The sequence below is a fragment of the Tenrec ecaudatus genome, chromosome 10, assembly GCF_050624435.1.
Source record: "Tenrec ecaudatus isolate mTenEca1 chromosome 10, mTenEca1.hap1, whole genome shotgun sequence".
NCBI classification, from domain to species: Eukaryota; Metazoa; Chordata; class Mammalia; order Afrosoricida; family Tenrecidae; genus Tenrec; species Tenrec ecaudatus.
The window spans coordinates 32,674,932-32,697,990 of record NC_134539.1 but is presented as its reverse complement, the minus strand read 5'-3'; the positions used below and the strand labels follow the sequence as shown (position 1 = coordinate 32,697,990).

At 48.9% G+C, this 23,059-nt stretch overlaps 1 protein-coding gene across 2 annotated transcripts in view; it reads right to left on the bottom strand.

Annotated features, from left to right (window-relative positions):
• UNC13B (unc-13 homolog B) overlaps positions 1-23,059 on the bottom strand; it is a 208,662-nt gene that overhangs the window by 6,246 nt on the left and 179,357 nt on the right. Inside the window, exons 15-32 of one of the 2 annotated variants that reach the window (XM_075560089.1) lie at positions 22,501-22,728; positions 21,349-21,490; positions 19,731-19,900; positions 19,124-19,239; positions 17,539-17,702; positions 15,482-15,632; positions 13,518-13,586; positions 12,061-12,150; positions 11,628-11,756; positions 7,367-7,494; positions 6,689-6,774; positions 2,455-2,581; positions 2,130-2,226; positions 1,771-1,914; positions 1,422-1,499; positions 811-888; positions 507-595; positions 122-274 (exon numbers count right to left, since the gene is read on the bottom strand). In XM_075560089.1, coding sequence (XP_075416204.1) covers positions 122-274; positions 507-595; positions 811-888; positions 1,422-1,499; positions 1,771-1,914; positions 2,130-2,226; positions 2,455-2,581; positions 6,689-6,774; positions 7,367-7,494; positions 11,628-11,756; positions 12,061-12,150; positions 13,518-13,586; positions 15,482-15,632; positions 17,539-17,702; positions 19,124-19,239; positions 19,731-19,900; positions 21,349-21,490; positions 22,501-22,728 — 2,239 coding nt within the window. The remainder of the gene's footprint in view (positions 1-121; positions 275-506; positions 596-810; positions 889-1,421; positions 1,500-1,770; positions 1,915-2,129; positions 2,227-2,454; positions 2,582-6,688; positions 6,775-7,366; positions 7,495-11,627; positions 11,757-12,060; positions 12,151-13,517; positions 13,587-15,481; positions 15,633-17,538; positions 17,703-19,123; positions 19,240-19,730; positions 19,901-21,348; positions 21,491-22,500; positions 22,729-23,059) is intronic. The other variant, XM_075560090.1, reaches the window with a different exon arrangement.

Sequence of the window (23,059 nt, the reverse complement as noted above, 5' to 3'; positions counted from 1 at the left end):
CTGTGGGCCCAGGCCACAGGTGAGGCTGTGGGCAGAGCTCGAGAACCCCTCCTGGAGAGATGCCTCCGCCCACGTCCCTTGGCCTTGCTTTCCCCACAGGACCGTCGAGGGCCATACTTACTTGCCATCCAGGAAATCCATGAGAGGCCGGAGCACGCTATCTGCATCCTGAGCCACGGAGGCCCTGGCGTTGGGGGATGCGTTCCCTGGGCCCCGGACCTGGCTCAGGATGTCAGCCATTTGCCGAACACACTCATCAATCCGCACCTGGAAACTACACACGTGCCTACAATGCAACGCTCCCCTCCCCAAACCTCCTGGCCTGGAGCAGCACCAGCTCTTTGGTTCCATCACAACCTGCTCACGGTGCAGCTGCCACAGGGCCTGGCCGAGGAGGAGGGAAGAGCAGCCAGGTGATCCAATGTGGGGTGTGGACTTTGGGATCGGCCAGAGACCCTACCGGGCTCTGAGGGCCAGCAGCTCCATTGTATTTTGAGGTCACTAACCTGTTTCCAAACACCATGCTGAGCTCGTCCAGAACTGTATTCAGTTTCACCTGAAGCTCCTTCAGACTGTCTGCCGCATCAGGGTCCAGCTGTATCCACAAAGGGTGGTTTGGTAAGCTCGTTCTCTTAGCCTATTCTTCCTGCCTGTGTTCCCATTCCTCCTGCAGGCTCTGTCCCAGTGCCTGGGTCGACTCTTCAGGCAGCCCACACTCCAGGCTAATACCAGTTCCAAAGAGGGCAGTGGTCTGCGGCAAGTAGGCTCGGGAAGAGAGGGAAGGTGCAGGGCACCAAACCCCAGACCTACCTCCTTGCCTCCCATGGCTTCGAACATTTTCTCCAGCTGGACTCTCAGCTGCTGCATGTTGTTCATCAGGATGCAGGGCTTTGGAGACAGAGGGGCGGCTGAAGCTGGGCCCTTTCAGCCCAAGGCCCACCAGCCTAGCGCCCTGGCCCCATTCTCACACTATGCTGAAAGCCATGGGAATTCACCACACAGATCACTCAGGCTTCTCTCCGAGTATGGAGAGCTGGAGGCCATTCAGGAATGAACATCACGAACAAATGTTTGGGTTTTTAAGATGAGTGGTATGCACACAGGTGTTTATAGCACAATCCTTCCTACCTCTTTAATATTTGAGGGAAAAAAAGACCAAAAGCTTAAGATACACTACCAAGTGGAGACTCAGAGGAAGTCCTGGCCAACTTCCTGACATTTGAGGCATAGCTCTCCAGAGACCACAGCCCAGCCAGCCAGGGCAAGGGGGCAAACTTGCCCAGAGATGGGCAAGGGGGCAAACTGGCCTGAACTGGAAGTCGGGAGAACCGACCCAGCCCTGAGCTCTGAGGACGGCCTCAACAGCAAGGGGGTTCAAATGTCCTGCCCTGCCTCTCAGAGGCTTGGGGCCAGAGCCTCACCAGTTTCTCCTTGGTGCAGTAAGCCGGGAAGTTCTTTGATAAGATGTCTGCATACTGCATCAGCACCTTCCCGATGGTCTGAGATGAGAGGAGAAAGGGAAAGGAGACCTCACTTAAGCCCACCGAGCTCTTCCCTGAGCTCTCGCCCAGATAAATCCCAAGGATGGGGCATCTCGCAACCCAGGACAGCACGGAGGCAGGTACTCTGGCTGCCCCCCAACACACACACGAGACGGGAGTGGTGCCAGGCTTTCCCTGAAGGCCCCTCCAAGGGAGGCTGAGCTCAGCCCTGTGACGAGGCTGTGAGGGTGGTGGCGGTAAGGAAGAGGGGAAGGGGACTCGCGATCACCTTGGTAAATCTCCTCATGTAGTGGGCAAGGATGTTAGGGTCTGGACATTCCAACTTTCGGATGATCTCGAAGCTCTGGTTGAGCTGCGTGAAGACGTCCACCACGGAGCAGGAAAAGAGCGCGTGTTCGGATGTCTGCTGGAACTAAGCAAGGCCACACACGGGGTCACCTTCTGCAGCTATCAGCTTGTCCTCGGGCCAACAGGGCTGAATCAGTGGCCTTCGGGAGTCCTTCTTAGGAACTCCGCAGGCCAGGGATAGCCGTGCTGGCAAAACCCAAGACGTGTCTGCAGATGGCGAATTGCTGGAAACCTGACCTGCCCCAAGCAAGCCCTGGGCCATCCAAGCTTCCCACTTACACCGTCCTTCTTGTCGCGTTCTAGGGCCCCCCGCAGGAACTCCAAGGACACGTCTTCATTCTCATCCAGCCACTGCAGGACAAACGGCTCAAACCACCTGTGGACAAGGGGGGGGGGGGGCTGGAGCTCATGGCTTTTGCCCTGTGCCTGACATTTCCACCAGACTGGGATCTTCTGGAAGGCAGGATATTGCTCAACCCTTTCCTTCTGTAGGAGAGCCCAGAACAGCCTTGCTGCACTGAACTAAGGAGACTGGCCCCTGCCCACCCCTCCAGCCACCGGGACTCTCTTCCCTTCCGTCCTCAGTGCCCACATCATGACTCACGCGGGGTACTCAGGCACGTGCCCCTGGAGGGCAGGCAGGTCCCGCACATATTCATTGTGGAGCCACTTCACCTTGAAGTGCAGGTTCATGTAGTCAGCGCTCTTACACAGCCGGTCTTTCTCATGCTCTAGGGATGGGGAGAGGTTGAGTCAGATCCTGGCCGTAGAGGCCAGGGTGTCCGAGCTTTCCCAAGGCAGAGCTAGTCAGGTGGCTTTATCAGACGTTTGAAAACAGGGATGACGCCCAATCTCCTCCTCACAACCACCTCCCAGAGCAGCACTGTGCTCAGCACACCCCCCAGAGTTGGCTCTAAATTTCATCGAGAGACTAAGCCAGATAGGCTCTCCGGTTTTCCTGCTCTAGTTTACGAAGTGGGAAGTAGGGTCAGGGACACCGGGTGAAGAAGCAAAGAAAGGGAGGTGGGTACTGATGCTGGTTCAAGGCTAGACTGCCTGCCACTGGAGACTTCTGGCTTTTCTCGCCTAGTGGCTGGGCCATTCGCTCCAGCTGGGTTTAGATGCAGAGATGTGCCATGCATGCAATAAGAGTCACCGACAACTTCAGACACAGGGAAACCGAGATGGCAGGCTGAGCAGCCATGCTGCAGCACCATCTCCGGGCCAACGGGAAGGCTCCAAGGCAGAGCCGAGACACAGAAAAGGAGGAGCCCTCTGAGAAGTATGCAAATAAGAACCGTCTGTTTGGAAACCATGGAAACAGCGCCAGAGGAGAGGACCTTCACGCTGCAGAAATTGGGACGCTGATTATGGACTCAAAAGATCTAGCTAAATCTCCAGAGCCTTCTGGGAAATCTGGGACAAAGATTACTCACAGCCTACTCTGAGAGTCTGTCGCACTGGCCACACCCACGGACTCTTCATCCACCCTGCTCAGTGGAAGCACCAGGCTGAGCAATAAAGGGCAACTAGATGCAGAGGGCAATGGTAAGGCAGCGAATCCGCGAACAGAGAAACTCAGCGTCCTTGGAGATGCGGCTGCTCAACCTTGAGTTGCTGTGGGTAAAGCTCCTCGAAGTCAAGTCAGAGCATCTTGTGTGGGGCCGCTGGCCCTGTGAGCTAGGGTAGCAGACACTGGAGGAGGTCAAGGGATCCCAGGCTCAGCCTCAAAGTCGGAGGGCTCCATTCCCCAGATTTTCACCTCCCGACACTACAGGCAGTGCCGTTTCAACATAAAGTACACTCACTGTGCCTCTATGAAGCAGTCACCAAGAGAGGGGGAAGGGTAAGGCAAAGAATAAAGCCCACTGTTCTGATCGCCAAGAAAGAGGCCTTCTTGTATACAAATGACAGTGATTGCTTGTAATCAGAGATCTCAATGAGCAACAAAAAGCGGGGAAAGAATCCAGGACACCAGAGAGGCTCTCTCTCAAGGATGATCCCGTTTTGTCCACTGATGAACCCAGAACCATGAAAAGGTACCACGAGGAGGGCCCTCTCCTTCCACTGAAAGTGTTGTCAGGGCTGCCCCATCACGCAAAGCCTACCTGCTTTGCCTGTAATTCCCACTTTCACTGCCAAACCTCTTCTCTGTACCCTCGTCTCAAACTCCAACCCCACATTAATTGACGGCACGCGCCCCAGCCGGGTGAGTGCTGCAACACTGGTCATACCTCCAGCTGTTGGGCAAGTCCCGAAGAATCATGCTCTACCCACTCAGCGGATGTTGGAGGTACTGGCAATGGTGGGAGTTCCTATGTCAAGTGGTTATCTGTCACGCCTCCCGCCCTCTGACCGCCCTCGTCTTCCTTTCATTGACTTACTTTTCAACCTTGAAGAGCTCCTTTGCTGATGGCTCCCCCAGATCTCGCTTTGGCCCTGGTCATACCCATTTGGCCTGGCTTTGAGCTTCCATCCCTCATAGTCACATCTGCAGCTGAAGGTGAACTGAGTGCACTAGGTAATCTATCTCTCTTGTTCATGGCTGAGCCTCATCTTCCAGTTTCCCCTTTTCTTCTTTACCCACAAACAGTTAAATCGCCAGTCCCTGATGAGGTCACAGCCTAACTATTCCTGGAAGCGTTTTCCCCCATCCCCCCTACATTTCCATGCCCCATCTCTAACCTGGATTACTACCATCCAGTCCCTGTAGGTGTGGGGGTTAATGGTCAAAACCTACCCAAGTGTACTCTTAGAGTGCTTCTATCTTAATGAATATGAATTTTATCACAATAAGGTTGATTTTTAAAAGTATTTGGTGAATGACAATGTTATGGATTGAATTGTGCCTCCTTCCCACCCCCACCCCCCAAAAAATGTGTGTTAAAAATTCTAACGACTATGTCTATGGTAGTGATCCCATTGGGGAGTGGGTTGTTGTATATTATGTCTTATGTTAATGGCTCAGATTTAGAGTTGGGTGTGTCTTGAGCCAATCTTGTGTGAGATATAAAAGAGATGAATAAATAAGCAAGGGAGAGTGCAGAGATGAGGCTCGGCTCTGAGCAGAAAAGCTCGAGAGAGGCAGGGACCCTCTTTAAGAACAGACAGAGAAAGCCTTCCCTAGGGCTGGCCCTGACTTTGGACTTCCAACTTCCTACATGGTGAGAAAACACAATTCTGTTGGTACAACTCACCTACTTGTGGTATTTGTTACAGCTGCACTCAGTGACTAAGACAGTGCTTCAAGCTTTGTCAGAGGGACGCGGTCCTCTTAACATCCAGACCTGCAAACCCTGCACTCTTTCTTGCCCTCAGATTCCAACAATCACTAATTCCTATTTCATTTTCCTTTCAATGTCTTTCCAAGCCCATTTCTTCTTTCTCAGTTCTAATCCTAGTCCCGAATGATTCAACCCTAAATGATTATAACAGTTCCTCATGATCCGGGCTTTCGGCTGCTACTTTCTCTCTGTTCCAGCTGCCTCATATTCTGATGAGTTACACACTGCATCTCTGCTGAAGAGCCTACAGTGGTTTCTTATTGTCCTTCATAGCTAAGACTTAATCCACACTGAGTCAATGCCAGGCCGGGCTCCACATGTGTTCTACATATCTCATTTACGTCATCAGTTCAAGGGAACAGGTGCTGTTTTCATTCCATCTCACAGCTGAGAAAACAGCTCACGGGAACTGAGTGATTCCATCCAAGGTCACACTGCTAAGTAGCCGGTGGAACTGAGACTTGAAGGTAGGCCGACATTGACTCCTTCTGTCTGTATTTGCTTTAAACACTGTCAGAACTCCCTTTTCAAAAGAAATCTCATCTAGAACCCCAAGATAAGACAAATAACTGGAGAACCGGCTTAGCTGGTGCTGAGGAAAAGGCCTGGAGCATGACCTTCCTTTCACTCCTGCAGTTGTTTTCCTTGAAGAGCTAGCTCTGCTCTAGTGCGAACTACCTGGAGTTGAAGACACCATTCCCCATCGTATTTATCTCACTGGAGTGGGGGCTCTTCAGGAGCTGGAACCACATGACCCGCTGGGTTTGCTGAGCGCTGCCTCAGGGAGAGGGACGGGTGACTGCCTCGTTGGGCTGATGCAGTGTGGTCAAGAGGAGCCATTGCTCGGGGACGACATCACAGACTGTTGCACATGCAGCCTGGGTTGTCTCAAGGTTGACAAGGATCTTCAAGGTCCCCTTTAATCTCCTTTTAATCACTGATTCTAAACCTCAAGAGTTTAAGAGTCTGAGGATTACCTATTTGTGCCTGCCACTGATTAAAAATAAACCAGGAATGTGGCTCAACAGGTGAGTCAGAGGAGCGCAGTGGGGAGTGAGGGTCAAGGAGATGGGTCATAACTGGTCTGTGACCTGGCCCTACAGAAGGCGTCCAGGGAGAAGCATTTTTCTGGCTCTACCATGCCAACCCAGAGCGGCTTTCAAGGAAACCTAGGCCAAGCAGCACTCAGGGTGAGAAAGCAACTTTGCCTCTGTGTTTAAGGTTCCTTGATGTTTAGAGCTGTGAGGGTAAGTTATGCACAACCATTCGCCTGAGAACAGGCCACTTGAGAGCACCAGTTTGGGAGTGGGTCATCTGAGCTTGGAAAGGCTTGCAGGGTCTCCAAAACTTGAAGGAAGGACCTAACCCCACACAGCCACTTCCACGTTTTCACTCGTGGTCTCCTCAGGCCGACTGCCCACCATGCCCAGAATCCCTCTGATTTCTCACTGTACCATTCACCCAGCACTTGCAGTTACCTGGGAGAAGCAAGGGACAGGGGATGAGGTGCCTGGGCTAGACCCTAGCAGCGCACTGGCTGCAGCAGCCCCTTACCCTCCAGTGCATATCTCATGTCTTGCGCAAACAGGTGCCACATCACTTCCGCACTCACTTTTCCCACACTCAATTCCTGTGGAAACCTGGATGACAGAAGAAGAAGAGGAGTCAGAGATTAAGTTTTTAGAGGTCAGGCTAAAGAGAAGAGAAGCCGAGAAAATAGGGCTTGGCTCAATCTGGAAACCAGGGATCAGGGACCGATGGTAGGCTAAGAGGGGGCGCAGAGGATCCTCTCAGCTGAGGTGGGTCTGGGGAGAGGGTGCCCCCCAAACAGGGAACTGAGCAGGGGAAAAGGGCCGAGCCTGGAAGGAAGACCCAGGTGAAACAGACTGGGGGGAAAGGGCAAAGGGGTGGGTTTTAAGAAGAACTGCTATATTCACAGTGGACAGACACATACACACATGGTCTCTGGGTCCTCTGGGCTCTTAGGGCAGCTACAGTCCCAGAGGCCTCTCACTCCAGGGAGGCTGGCTCAGGCTGGACAGGGCCCACCATTATGTTTCACACCTGTCTCCAGAAACAGTTACCAGACAGATACAAGGGACAGAGGGACAGATGAACGGACAGGAGGAGGAGGCAGCACTGCAAACACACAGAGACAGGAAAGAAAGAGGCTGTTAGACACATGGACAGACTGACCACTAACCAGACAGGCCCAAGCGGGGTGATACTCACTGGTTGAGGACAGGTGTGTAAGAGTTCTTATCTTCCTCTATGATTGAGACAATGAGTGTGATGAGTTTGGGCCAGAAGTCCAAGTTCCGAATACTGGGCCCTTGTTCCTCTGGAGGGAGCTCCTGCTTCTTGTTCCAGGGGAGACAGGAAGAGAGAGTTTAGTCCGAGTAGAATGTGGACAGTGTCCTCCATCTTCCTCCTTGTTTTCCTTCCCCCTACTCCTTCTCTGGAAGGAGGAGCCTATCTGTCCTAGAACGTGTCTTCTACAAGACTTCCAGTCTCGGCGCTGTTGCTCGGAGCCCCCAGGCCATGCCCCCTCACAGCCACCTTACAGCCAACCGAACAGAACGCCGCCTGCTCTTGTGCCGCCGTCACAGTGTTTTATGTATGCACATATTGCTGCAGTCACTGTCCATCCATCTTGTTGAGGGCCTTTCTCTTTTTCACTGACCCTGCCTAACAAACGGGAAAAACAAACAGAAAGCCCCCTCACTGCCACCAAGTCGATGCCAACTCCTATGGAAATCTTACAGGACATGGTAGAACTGCCCTGTGAGTTTCCGAGACTCAACTCTTTATAGACTAAGTAGATCCTATTCCATGTGACCCTTAGCTGTGGCCCTCCTCGAGTGGTGGCCCCCCTTTGACAGCCGTGTCCCTGCCCAGGACACACATGCATAACGTCATTCTAAGTTTTGCAAGAGCCACAGAACAGAGGCAGCGCGCAGGCTTTGCCTTACCTTCAGCAGGGTGGGCTTCCCTGGGCCCCTGAATGTAACAAGGGGCAAGATTTACGAAGCTACTCCTCTAGCTGGAGGCGGCATTTCCCTAATTCTCGTCAACTTGAAGTGTAGGGGTGGAGTCTAGCTGGTCAACCAGGTTACAGTCTGATGGTGCCTCCTTGTGTGGGTGACTTCCTCATAAGGAGGGTCCTGGGACCCTCCCCTCTCTCCCTCACCTTCCTATTGACACAGGTGGAGACCTGTGTGAGCCCTGGAGATGCAGCCACCACCATTGGATCCACAAGACTTTTCACCTATGGCCTGCGATCTTCCTGTATTTTGCATCATTGTACGTGGCTGCATGAGTCTAAAGAGGGACTTACGGACTAGTATCGGGCTTAGGGACTCAAGTTGGACTGGACTAGGATGTTTTCTCCATGTGCAAATACATCTTCATATAAAGCTTTTCTTACACCTATATGAGTGTTTCTCTGGTCAACCCAGCCTAACACCCTAGACAAGACAGCACGTTAGTGGAGAAAAAGCAAGGGAATACACTAGAGGGCCTGCTCCACTTGTCCTGGGACAGGACAGGACAAGTAGGGGTCACTACAGAGAGGTTGGAATGGACATATCTTCCAATAGGACAAAGCAAAATTGGAGTTGCCCAGAAGGATAGGGACAGGATTTTTATGAGTGATGCCATATTTTATCAAAAGGTATCATAGACCCTCGTATGCCCACATTACCAGGAAGTTGCTTAAAAACCAGATGGAATCTATATCCTGCTGACTTGACCTCTTTTGATATCACTTAAGTCCTAGGCTCCCAAACTTACTTGGCCCACCTACAGTCCCCTTTTCAGAACAAAGACGACTCGCTGCTCCCCTTGCAATGAAACCGTTTGTTCTATGGCCCATAATCCAGGGTAAAATGTAGGTGTCTGGTTTAGTAGCTGCCCTGGATCACTCTGGTGTCCCTCAGGGGGTGGAGCTGCCCATGTTGGAAAATACTGACTTAAATGCATTTCTTCCTTTTACCTTTTCTGCCACTATCCTGGCTTAGGCTCTGATCATTCACAATCCTCCTAAATGGTCTTTGTCCATGAAATTCACTTTCCATGCAGCTGTCAGTGACCTTTCTTCAGGAGAAGTCTGATGGTGCAACTCCCTCCCTTAAAGCTTTTCAGTAAAGTTCAAGCTCCGTAGCTTGACACAAAGTCCCTCAGAATAGGACCCACCATGAAACCTCTTCCCACATCACGTATTTTCTATGCTCTCCTCATGACACCACCATCATTTCTCTTTTATTAGGTACAAAGAACTTGACTAACAACTTAACATCCAATGTCTTATTTCATCTTCATAGCAACTGCACGAGGGTGGAAAGGTTCTTCTCTCCATTTTACAGATGAGGAGACTGAAGGGCAGGCTGAAGTTACTTGGCTTGCCCAAGGCCATCCAGCCAGCAGCTTTGATGCTGGGCGGTCAGCCTTCAGCGCCTGAGGCTGTAAGCGCTCAGGTTAAATTTCTTTTTCTCCCTAAACATACTCATTCATGATTTTGCATCTCCAAACAATCTATTTTCTTTCTTCTTCACTAATTCAGGGGATGCGTCCCTTCTTTGGAGACATTTCCTGGTACCCTCACCTGCTATGCCCCTCCTCTGGGTTCCCAGAGCACCCTCTGTGGACCTCTGGTACAGACCAATCAGTCAAATATAATAATACAATGTAGTAAAAGTGGTTTTTAAAAATAATGATGAATGCAATACCTTCTTCCCACTTCCGTGCAGCCACCAATGATCTGTGTATATCTGTCAGTGAACTATGAGCTCCCGAAGCTAGAGGTAGGTTTAAACCAACTGAATCCCTGGTGCTCAGTTTGTTAAGCCAACAGAAGGACGAGTAAACCATCGATGGAAGGTCGGCAGATGAAAAGTCAAAAATATGCCGAAGGTTTACTCCATTTCTAATTAATGAGTGATGAGAAGATGAGAATGAGAGAAAGTTAAAAAGCAGCTAGCAAAGTACAAAAGCTATACAGTCCCTGAATGGTTCACGTCACATTAGGAAACTGCTCAAATATTCAAGTAGGCCCTTGAAGGTTGAAGTGTCAAAGCTGAGAACAGGGGTTTCTCCCAGTCAGAGACAATCTGCAGATGGAGAGCAGAAGAGCCCAGAGTGTGGCGAAACCAAGGGCCTGGGAGGACCTCCCATGAACTTCAGAACGAATGCGAGGTCTTAGCACCCTCATGGAGAGGGAGTCTTAAAGATAGGGTTGGCATGAGAAGCATATTTGGGCATGAGAGGGGCAACGTGACCAAGATGGCAGGCTTCTTTAGAACTCTGGTGTTGCAGATGATTAAGTGCTTGGTCACTAACTGAAAGGTTCACACCCACCCAGTGCCTCTGCAGGAAAAGATCTGGCAATCTGCTCCCAAAGAGGCCCTATAGGGCGGTACTCTGCCACATGGGGTTGAGGTGAGGCAAAGTCAACCTGACAACAACAAGATGCTTCCAGGAAGCAGCATGAGTTGGAAGACGCACCAAAGGGACAATGGCCAAGAAATGCGCGTTGTCCTCATCTGCTGTACCAAGCCTACCTGCCTTCCACGGTCTGCTCTAAATAGTCCTCATTTGATGTAGGTTTGCCTGCTATCTGGTCAGGAGTGACTTCTTCCATCAAATTCCTTCAATTTCTTGAGGCCCTTCTCACCAGGTGCTGATTAGAGTGAAGTATTTGCTTAACTTTCTCACCAGGAGATGATGAATTTACTGAGGAGCATATTGGGTGTTTCTCAACTCTATATTCTTATAGTTCAGGGAAAGTGACCTGTCCCAGAACAAACATTCAAAACATATTTGTTGGACTGAAGGGCAGAATTTATTTACTCTGCAAATGTACGGTCATGAAGACATTCCTAAGGTGGAAATTGAAATCGGGCCAAGAGGCAGCCCTGGCCTTGAAGTGAGAAAAAAGGCACTGTTAGAAAGCTCTAGAAACACGCACAAAGTCATCAGGTGCTGAGCTAGGATGCCAGCCCAGAGCAGGTGGAGTAGCTGAGCCTCACAGAGGGACAGGGCCACGCTTGCTGATCAGCTGGGTAAAGATGCACCAGAACACCATGCCCGGCAGAGAGCGGAGGACTGAGAAAAGTTAGACTTCCAGGGTCTAGTTGCTCAGAAAGGCAGCTGCAGAGAGGGGCTCAGTCAGTCAAAATAATGCTAACCTTGAGGTAGGAGGGCCTTAGGCATAGACTGAGAATTTATCACTACCTAATTCCTGAATCATGCTAGAATTGAGCTTCACTTTTTTTTAGAATCAAAGTAAACTTTCTGGTTCAGACCCTTTCTAATGGCCCTTCTCCATCCACAAATGTATCTCATCGTCTAACTGGTACACACTCCACGATTCACTCATCCAAAAGAATTCCAGAGACTTTGCCCTGTGCTCCCTTTCACCACGGCCACAGCAAAGGAAAGCCCAGGCTCCAAAGAGCCCCTGACAGCCAGCCCCACTTGATCCCCAGCATCTTACCAGCTGGTACTGACGGCTGTACAAGTCATGGCAGTTGTTGAAGATATACTCATATGTTGAATTCAGACAGGCCTTCACACAATCCTTTACCACCTGGCTGGCTCTTGGAGGGCTCTGCAGTTCTTGCACCTGCCAATTAGTAGAAGAATCATGGGCCCAAAGTCCTGCTCATCTGGGTGTAATCTCCTTCCAGCACTCCTCCAAACCCTCCAGATTCTTTCCTATCTCTGTGGGCCTTTGCACCTTGCACCCAAGGTTCAAGTAGCGAGGAGAGTTGATGGGGGAGAACTATCCAGCTCATTCTTGTTGATTAATGGTCTATGGGCTCGCTCAGATGTGACCCAGGATATGAAAGTGAAGAAACGTGTAGCCTCAAACTCTGCCCAATGAAACTTACTCTGCCCAGCGATGCCCAGTCCAGTCTGTCCCTTACCTTCATTCTGAAGAAAGTAATGCTGGTCAGCAAATCCACTGTGGACTTCAAGTCTTGAAGGCGATCAGGGCTCCCAGCAGGGAAATTATTCTATTGCAAATCAAGCGAGTATAAGAAAGAAACAAAATAAAAACGAAAGCCTTCCCAGTCAATGAATCAGAAACTCCTCAGACTGCCAGTCACTAGATTCTCCCTATTTGGGAAGAGCAGACACAGGGCCCTGCCAGAAATAGAGCCTAAGGCTCCCCACCCAGAAAGCACTGCATCCCGCCCCCAATTCTACTTTCCATGCAATGCGTGAGCATTTTCTCTCTCTCTCACACATACACACACACACACACACACACACACACACACACACACACACACACACACTTTTCTTTTTTTGGGGGGGGTGGGGGTGGGGTGGAGATTCTTATACCCAAACAAGGAGTACTCCAAAAGTTACATTCAAAAGATACATTCTAACTGTATATCCTGGAATGTAAGTATAGCCACACTACAGACCAGACTGAGGTCCATCCAGGACCAGTAGTTCCTGCACAGAAACTCCCAGTTCCCTGTTCTGTTGCCAGCAGATAGCAGAGCTTTGGGAGTCATTTCAAGGTCTTCAGACTTCCTGCAATGCCTCATTCCTTCCCTTTGGCATGATCTGCAGGAGGGAGCTGCTAGAGATGGCCTAGCCACACTCCACTTTAGGACATAGTTCGTTTTTTTTTTTGTTTTTTCTTCTAGCCTTTAAATGGCTACTTATGTGCCAAATATAAGATATACAGTCAAACTCTCCATTAATCGTGCAAATGGAGGCACTAGAAGTGCAGATAAATCCTCACTTTCTTATTTTGAGTTGTTTTATACTTACTTTTTAATGTGTGCATATTGACTGTTCTGGAAAGTCACAACACTTTAAAGCAAGTCATTAAACCATTCTGAGACAATCTCACTCAGGAAGGCCTGAGAAACTGCTCATTTCCCTGTCCTGCCCCCTCCCTGGAGCCCATCTTCTAACATGTATTTCCTTCCTCCGTACTAGGGACAGACATAACTTTGATCCTTGTCCAGACCAAGCTCCTCTCTCCCTAGACAGATTTTCACACTTCCCCTGGAAAATGAGAAGTGTATGGGAAAGAAGCAAGAATAAAATATAATTAAGTGTCTAATTTTTTCAAAAGGTCATTCTAGATGAGATGATCCCCAAGAGCCTCCTTAATGAAAATGTCCTAACAGTTTTAAGATGTGAGTGGGCCTGGAAAACTAACTGCCTGTACAAGGGCCCTCCTTGCTACTGTTTACACACCGGGTGGTCCTTGAGGTTACAGTACCACCCTTGGGAGTGGCACTGGCCACACATGTGGGTGTTATAACCCAGATCCACGATCAGTTGTGACAGCCAGGTCTGGTTTGCCTGAAGTGGAGAGATTCTGCCAGCCCATCCTCTGGGCCATCTCTTCACTCACCCTGTATGTGGAGAGGTCGATTCTCAACGAGTTGTGTAGCTGGTCCAGCAGTTTCACAAATCTCTCTTTCTGAGGTGGGAGACAAATAACGGAGAAGAGACAGAGAAGCTCACTTTGGGTGCTCTAGACAGTAGCAGGAACCCCCTCTGGGTGAGTAGAAAGAATGGGTATGACACGGAGCTGGGGGTCCCATCCTATCCTCCTTTGCCCATAGGGAGAAGAGAAAATGACATGGGGGAGACAGGGACAGATGGTCCCTATTACCTCTCTTAGCAGCTCTTTCTCACACTAGGAAGTCTTCTCATACTGCCAAGGGAAAAGCCTGGGATGGGAATTAGCTATTTTTATATAAAATGACCTCCATCCCTTTAGGACTAACATCTTTACATGATAAAGGGAGCCCTAAATGTGTTACCCAACTTGCTCTGATTCCCCAGTGTCCACCTGGCAATAGTCATGACAGATACATAGCCATTGCCTGGCAACGGGGTGAGAGGGATCTCTTTGGAAGATGGGTTATGTCTTTCAATATTAAAATGAATAATTTTTAGTCATTTATTCTTATAGAAAAAATATAAGTAAATGAGGAAGTATGTGCCTGTGGGCTGTTGGCATAGCACTCTTAGAATTCAAATATCAACTATATGTCATTAGATATTAAGTAAATATACATTGAGGTGAGACAGAACAGGTATTTAACTGGCTTAGCCAATGATATAAATATATCAACAGAAAGTCTCTATTAACAACCAAGAAATAGTTCAGAAGAACAGGGCTCAGAGACTCGGTCAATTTGGGAGTATCAACAATTTCATCCGGAATGAGGCAGTCTTTGTGGTGAGTCAGAGATATTCATCCAGCTTATGAAGGGGCACCACCCCAAACCGGAATTTTTCCCAAAGCTATGTACTTCATCTTTTTTACAAAACAACCTCATCACCTTCAAAGCACTCTTCATTACACTTAATACATTTGTCAAATCTGCGATTCCATTCTTGGAAACATTTTTCAAACTCCATTGTTTGGATGGCTGACGCACCTCCCTCATTTTTTTCTTCAACCTCTTCTACGTTGTCACATTGCTGTCCTTTCATATATCTCTCTCTCTTCATTTGAGGAAACAAAAATAAGTCACACAGAGCGAGGTCAGGTGAGTATGGTTCATGGGGCAAGAGAGGAATGCTGTGTTTTGCCAAAAACTGGCACACCAAAATGGCTACGTGAACAGGTGCATTGCTGTGGTGGCAAAACCAGTCCCCTGTCTGCCACAAATCAGGCCTCTTTTGTCCCACGCTGTTGCGGAATCTTTTCGGACCCTCTAAATAGAAAGTTTGATTAACAGTCTGACCTGCTGGAACAGCCTCCAAATACACTACAAGTCAACATTTTTGTCCGCTCAGGAAGTTGATGGATGTCCAGAATGAAGTTTGTCATCCATCAACATTTTACCTTTTTGAAACGAGAAAACCACACCTACACTTGAGTCTTTCCCATAACGCTGTCCTTGTAAGTTGTGTTTAACATCATAAGTTTTGTGGCAGTTTTCCTGAGCACAGAATAAAATTTCACAGCTGTAAGCCGTTCTCTTAAATTAACCATCACAAACAATAAACAATTTGAGTGAAACTGCTTTTACAAAAAGATTCAGTGTGACCAGAGAGAACCTTCCCGTGTGACACCACTGAGTGCACTGACTCAGAGCGAGCTGCTGGAAGCTCCCCTAGTGAGACAAATGTAGACTACGTGCAGCAGAGCTTTTCTGGTTTTGGGGGGACCCCTCATATAGTGAATGGAAATCAGGTGACATTCCAATGAATGATTCAACGTCTCAGATACTTGAACACCAGGAAAGAGCAGAGCCTGAATAGGAGAAACAGGTCAGATACTTTGGGACTTAGTGATATCCTTAGGCCTCCTGAGAGAAACGAAATTTTACTGATACAAATGATTCACATCACACTCACCCCAAAGTTGGAGGCTGAGAAGCGGTCGGATGCAGAGACGTTGGTGGACGCAGTTGTGTGGGCATAATAGGCATTGATGTTGGCCAGTAAGGTGCTCATCACTGCTGGCACCCCAGGACACATGTACTTGGAGGACAGACATGCAAAATGCCTGAAAAAACATGGCACCTTCAGCCTCAAAGACTCCTAGGGCTTGCAGCAAAACCCAAGAATCAAAAGATCTCTCTGACGCATATGAGACTTCTAGTTACTTAGGCGTGCAAGGCTATTTTAATTCATTATTCAAATATACATTAATCAAATGCCTACTGTTCTAAGTTTTAGGAACCCAAAGACTTGATAGTCTTGCAGAGAAAGCAGGTATTGGTTAACAACAACAACAATAAAAAAACATAACCCACTGCCATCAAGTTGATTCCATCTCATAGCAAACGCAATGGGACATAGCAGCGCTGCTCTCTAGGGTTTCCCAGGTTGTAATCTTTCGGAAGCTGATCGCCGCGTCTTTCTCCCTGAGAATGGCTAGCTTAAACTGTCAACTTCTAAGCTGAGCCCAAGGGTTGGCCTGTACACCAACCATCTGAGGCATACGACCTAAATCAGAATAGGTTAGCAAAAGAGTAGCAAGAAATGAGAGCTAAGTGGGCAGAAAATAGGGAATACAGAGTTTATACTAAAAACTATGGTAAATCTTAGGTTAGACATGGTATTATTAAATATGTCTCTTAAAATTATCACGGAAGAAAAGTTGAAAAAGCAGTGATAGAAAGACACCCTTTGCATGGTGGAGGAGGGGTGGTTAAAAGAAAGGCAGTAAGGAGAGGAAAAATGTGGGCAATTCCTAAAGTTCTATTGGAACCCTTGGGTAGAAAATGGTTCCAGTTGTTAAAATAAGAAATATAAGGCACTCAAGCGGATTTGGTGGCGATGGTGTTGATTTGGACTGTGACCGTGCTGAGTGTGAAATGCTCGTGGGAGGAACCAGGAAGCAGAGGGAAACAGACCTGAACTGTAGGAAAGGTTTGATGTGGAACCAAAGATCTGGGAGTTCTTAGCCTCAGAGCAGTGGTTAATGTCATACGTTTGGCTGCTGTCACCCACGGGGAGACAGCAGAGTAAGAATGGCAGCTGGCCATTCCCCACACTTAACAACACCGTGTATCCTCTCCCCATCTATAACCAACCTCTTGACGATGCTATGTTCTCCTGCATCTTAGCACTTCTGCACATCTCCTACAAGAAATAACTTCCTCCTTTTCGGTTTCAAGATGAAATTGAGATATGTCCTCTTTACCGGGCCCCTCCTTCACATGCCTCCCCTGAACTTGAGGTGCCGTTCCCTAGTGCTCTGCTGATGACTTATGATTACTTTTATCGTGGCCCTTGGCACGTTATATCCTAATGGTTTGTTTACTGGTCTTCCTCTTGTGTTAGATGGTGCTCCCCAAGCACAGAGGTCCCACCTTACTCACCTTTGTGTTCTCAGCACCTAGCATAGTGAGGGACTGACTGTGGAAAGTACATATAAATCTGATAGCTAGATGAAGCACAGTCAGGGCACTATCTAGCTAGCCTCCGGTTACCTGAGGTGCTTTCTGTGTCTGGCTCCAGTGGCAGCCTCCTCCACAGACAAGCTGCACCTCTTCTCCAGGGAGCCTTGAACAACTCCATCCACAGCAGCTCTCCCTACAGTGCCATGCCCTCTCTGACTCCTGGGACAATCGTGGTCAGCGCTTCTCGCATAAACACATTCAGCGTGTCGGCTCAGGCCACGGATGCACTGGGAGGTTGGTCCTTGCATCTATTCCCAGGCCCTTCTTCTTCCTATCCTTGAGTTCCCTCCAGTCGACTGGAGTGAATGACACGCATCCTCCTTTTCTTTTTTTCCTCCTTTTCACATACAAGGAGACTTCAAAAAGTGTGTGGAACAAGCTTACCCAACCCAGTGCTGAAAGAAAAACAAAGCAATGGATCTCTGTGTTCACCACCACCAAGAACCTATCCTCCGGGTCAGGGTGTCTTCATTAGCCACCCCCAGAACCCGAGGAGAGACTCACGTCATGGCCTGGTAGATAGACTCAATGCCGTAGCGCATAGCAAACTCATCCACAATTTCTTGAGCCGTCTCCTCAAAGTACACCTTCCATGCATCATCTCCTCGTGCCTCGGGGATCCGGGTCTCCCCACTGCCCTGAACGTCAGTGAGGTGATGAAAAAGGTTCTGCAGGAGACAGAGCAGGGAAGAAACAGTTGAGAAACACAGGGAGCCAAGAAGAACTGGCCTCCAGGGTAGCAGAATACATGATCACACTGACTGGACATATCTTGGGCAAAGCACAGCCCAGAGCCCAAACGAGGTTGCCCCGGAGCCTTGAACTTATTCAGTTCCTGACACCTACCCAAGGGGAATAATTCCAGTCAGAGGCACAGGCTGTTCTGCTGGCCTGGAGTGCCTTGGTGGGGACACGAGGTGAGCTCGGGAAGGGAAAGGAAGTTTTCTAACCAAGAATCGACTGCGTGTGAAGTACCCTGCTAGATGCTTTTCATACCTAGCTTCATTTCATCCTTCCTACAACTCAGTGAAGCAGGAATAATCCCCCCCCCCCCTTATACATATCACACTCCACTCAACCTTCATGTCACCCGTCCACAACTCAGGGAAGCAGGAATTACAGTACCCACCTTAGACATAGCACACTCCACTCAACCTCCATTTAGCTTGTTAAATTTGCTCAGCCACCCTACTAGGTTGTAAGTTGTAGAGTATTTGAGTCTGTCTTTTTACTCCAAAGCCCATGTTATGTTTTACCAGGAATTCTTAATTGCACAGAATTTATGGATGTATCTCCAAGGGTCTAGGAACCTCCTGAAATGTGGCTGCTTCCTGAGGACAGGGTCCACGGCTTTCCTTTACATTCTAAAAGCAGCCTATGTCACAAAAGGTTGGGGTCTAGGAGACTGCCGCCGTGAAGAAAATTAACTGAGGGGACTGTAAAACGTCAACTACGGTGGACTTGCTCGCAGTGCTTCCCTGGAGGACATGACATAAATATTTCAAGTTGGTTTAATATGCAGGCTTTAGGATAGTTCCTAAAAACGTATTAAAGATGAAACAAACTGCTAGTCAAGTGTATGAGGATAGGGTGCCTTCAACTCTTTGCCCAGTGCCTCCTGTGGCCCCAGAGCCGAGTCTCACATTATGAGACAGAGGCTGGGACGGTGACTTGGGTTGTACAAGGCAACACAACTGGACAAGGATTTTTTTTAAAAAGAAAGGGAAATGTGGGTGAAGGAAGATAGCAGTGTAAGATATGAAAATAATAATAATTTATAATTTTATCAGGGGTTCATGAGGATGGGGGAGTGAGGTAAAAAATGAGGAGCTGATACCAAGGGCTCAAATAGAAAGAAAATGTTTTGAAAAGGATGATGGCAGCACGTGTACAAATGTGCTTGACACATTGGATGTATGTATTGTTGTAAGAGCTGGAAGAGTCCTTAATAAAATGATGGAAAATAATAATACTTAAAATTAAATTTTAAAAGGACCCACATCTTCAACCACCTAGTGATTCCGCTTATTCTTAAAAGTGTCTCCTCAGCACGACTTCCTGGCGACCCATTGGTGAAAGGCTGGCTCACCTCATGCAGACACGTATACTGCACGTGATACGGGGCTACCTTCTCCTCCCCCTTGATCTCCACATTGATTTGTAGCCGGATGGCCCCTGAGACGGCTGACTTGTCTGTCCTCTTCTCTGGGAAGAAAAGAAGATGGAACATGATGCCAATGCAATGCCAGACAACTTAGACAACAGCTCCCATCCTGGTTTTACAGCAAAGAAAAATGGGGAAAGACCCAGATCCCAGGGTCTATCCAGCAGGGCGAACTTGCTTCAGGCCACGTACTTCACAAATACCCCTGGACTGGCTTGGGTGGGGGTGGTGGGGAGAGGCGTGGAGCACGCAGGTTGGGTAGGTGTGACGGGGGCATTAAAAATATTAGGGATGGATATCTGAAGACTAAAGGGCTGTCTGAAACCTACAGAACGTCCATCCAGAGCGAGTTCCAGCCTCCCACAGTCCTCTGTCCCGCCTCCCTAGCCATAAAAAGTTCTTTGCCGGTAAGATGGGCTCTCAAGAGATATGCTTTGGAGACCGAGTGATGGTTCTGGTAAATGGGATTTTCCCAGATTCCCTGTTTCATCAGCTCCCTCCTCAGTAACATTCTCTAGGCTTCTTTCCTCACCCAAATTGTACCAGACGTCCATTTCGCCACTTAGTGTCCGAACTTCAATGATGGTTTGGCCCAGGAAATCATCTGACTCTCGCTTTAGCCGCTGTTTCACTCTGGACTTGATGTCGTCATCCTCGTCCCACACACGCACCTTAATGCGGTCAGAGGAGTTGTGGCACTCGCTGTGAGAGAGTCAGGCTCTGTTAGTGAGGAAGCCTGTAGCCCCACGCCCATTACGTCCATTCTCTCCCCAAAGCTCCCACAACTGCACCTGAGACCCTGAGAGAGGAAGAAAGGGAGTCAGAGAACAGAGATACTACACTCCCAAGTGAGTTGGGTTGCCCAGAAAAATGGCCCCTTAGGACAGCTAGCACCCACTGCCCTGAGACAAAGGGGCAGAGCCACTGCTGACACCCTGTGCAGCCAGCTGTGTGGGTAACACCAACAGGAGACAGGCAGCCAGATGCTACAGAGCCCTAGGAAACGACCGCCAGTCCCCTCCTGGGAAGCTGAGCGTAGGAAGAGTTCTGTTCCAGCTGCTCATGGTGTGTCCGTCTCGCCCTGTCTGCCAGTCCGAGATAGAATCTCCACCCCTGTCTGGGACCATCCCGCCGTCGTCTCGTCTGTGGCACTTGCTCTGGAGAAGGGTGTCCTCTCGGGCTTTTCCCCACAGTTGTCTCCGGGATCCTACAGCCTCACACACACGCGCACGGCGGGATGCGGTGCCCTGTGTTCTCGTCATCTCGCTCTGTGGCCCATTAAAATAGCGTGATTCCTGCTCAACTGCAGCATAAACTTCTTGAAGTCGGGAATCATCTTATTCATTTCCAGGTGCACAGACCATGTACCACGTCTTAGGGTAGAAATTCTGTCCATTGTTACATAAATATACTTGCACAAAAATGACCACAAAGTCAATTCACTTAAGTTAACCATAAGGAGGACTAAAGCAGGAACCATTGAGCTTCTCAAAGAAATTTCTCTTAGCACCTACTGCATGGAGATTGAAGAGAGTAATCTCACTAATGCCCATGCCCTTTCTGTGAGTTCTCCAAGCCGCCAACGGAAGCAGCTCTCTACACAGCCACCACGACAAAGTATCTCTGCATTCTCTGTGCCCCAGTCTAAGTCATAGGTTAGAGCTTGTGAGTTTTCGAGGATCACCCCCTTATACTGAAATATGAGTGAGTCTGTGAAAAAATAAGACTGTGGAAAAGGAACAGGATAGGAGCTGAGGCAGAAAGAAAAGCAGGGTTCTTAAGAAAAAAGAAACTCCTCCAGAGCCAGACGTCCATTTGTATGGCAGACTTATCCAGTCTTGGGGCAAGGACACATCTTCCCTGCTCCCAAGAAGAGCTTACCCTCCTAGCCAGTGGGACAGACCTGGGAGGACGCAGCAGGGCGGGCGGGTCAGTTCTGCCATTGTCTGGGATGCCCTTTGGGTGCAGTCACCCTGACAACCATCCATGAAGAGGAGGATGGCTGCTTCCTAAGGGCAGCATGTGAGCAGAGGGGTCCCCCACTGCCTCGGTCCAGTCCCTCGGCGGGCTTAGGAGCCCAGTAGGACTGAATACTACTCCCCAAATCCACGCAGTTCTAAACATGACAACGGCTGCCCTCTGTGACTTACAAATGGAATTTCTCCTCCCAAATAGGATTCAGGTTGCCAAAAATGGTCTTGGTACGCTTCTTCGTTTTGCCCACTTGCACGGTCACATAAGGGTCACTGGATCCTGTCTTGTCTTTGGCTTGTAGGCCCTGGGCACACACCACTGCAACCCAAGCACAGAGAGGGATGCATCAGAGGACACGCTGGAGTCGGAAAACTCTCTGTAGCACGACTCACACAGACTACTCTGCCTGCTCCTCGCATCACACTCTAAATAAATCTCACTCCTCCACACATATCCTTGGTCCTGGGCCAATCTGCCCCCCTCTGAGTCTAGCCAACGACCTCCCCACTTTCCATTGGCCATTGCCCCCTCTAATACATGCATATTTAAGCCCGCCCATCTGCAGGTAAACCTGGCTAGTAACTCTTCCTGTTCTCCAATCCTTTTTCCCATTATATTGTTACCAAATCCTTATATGATTACCCCTATTGTCTGCAAGTGTCAGCCTTGCTTCTTCCAACACCTCTCACACGAGGTCTGGGTGGGAGGACTGATGAATAAGGAGGACCACCCTGCCCTCTGGGGTCTATCCCCTTCCTCACCACCTCTTACCCCCTTCACACTCAGGCTCTTCTTCCCCAGGCACCTTCTCTCAGCCCAGCGGTTCTCAAGCTTCTGCACACCACGACCCTTTCATACAGTTCCTCATGTGGTGGTGTCCCCCAACCATATAATTATTTTCTTTGCTACTTCATCACTGTCATTTTGCTACTGTTATGAATTGTCATGTCAAGATCTGATATGTAGGATGTATTTTCATTGTTACATATTGAACATACTTAAAGCATAGTGATTAATCACAAAAACAATACGTAATTATAGATTGTGAAACATTTATTTCTAATGACAAATAAGTGAAATTTTGTCATGAAGAATGGTGTAGCATGGGTAACAGTGGGCGTGTCTGCATGTGGGCAGACCCGTGTGGAGACAGATAGAGGAGCAATGTCTCGGTTCCTAAGACCATTGGAAATATGTGTTTTCTGATGGTCTCAGGCATCCCCTGTAAAAGGGTCATTGAACTCCCCCAAAGGGGTCACGACCCACTGGTTGAGAACCATGCTCGTAGCCTAAGGCGTTTCCTTCCTCCCATACTTTCACCTGCTCACCAGTGATGGTGATCTTGGCTGACCACTTAGAGGTTCCATCCAGTACACTCTGCTTCACTGTTTTCATCTGCTGCACATGGGCCACTTTGCTCACACTGAAGACATCCCGGATAACTTCGAAGATCTCTGGTTTGTTCCGCTCTCTGATCTTCATTCGGTCTTTCATGGCCATGATAATGTTTTGGGTCCGGTCCTCAGCTCCATGTTTACAGCTCTTTTCTGCAGCTCCTGAAGGATGGCCAGAGACAGAAATTAGGGCTGAGCAACAGGTCACCTACCAACTGGTCAACATCTACTGTTGCATTTTTTCCCTCTGCAAGATGGCAACATATTTAGCCAGGGACTTGGGAGTCTAGCCCAGTTTTCTCCTGGACTTCTGCCTAATCCACATAAAAAGTCTGATCCTACCACCGCTGTACAGAGCTATGAACAGGGAACAAAATACTACCATCCCTGAGTACTATGGTCCAGACTTTACGAAGCCTCTCTGTGGACCATGAATTTCCAGAAACTTCTCCTCACTGTTTCTGTCCCTGACTCAACTTGTTCTAGTCAGCTG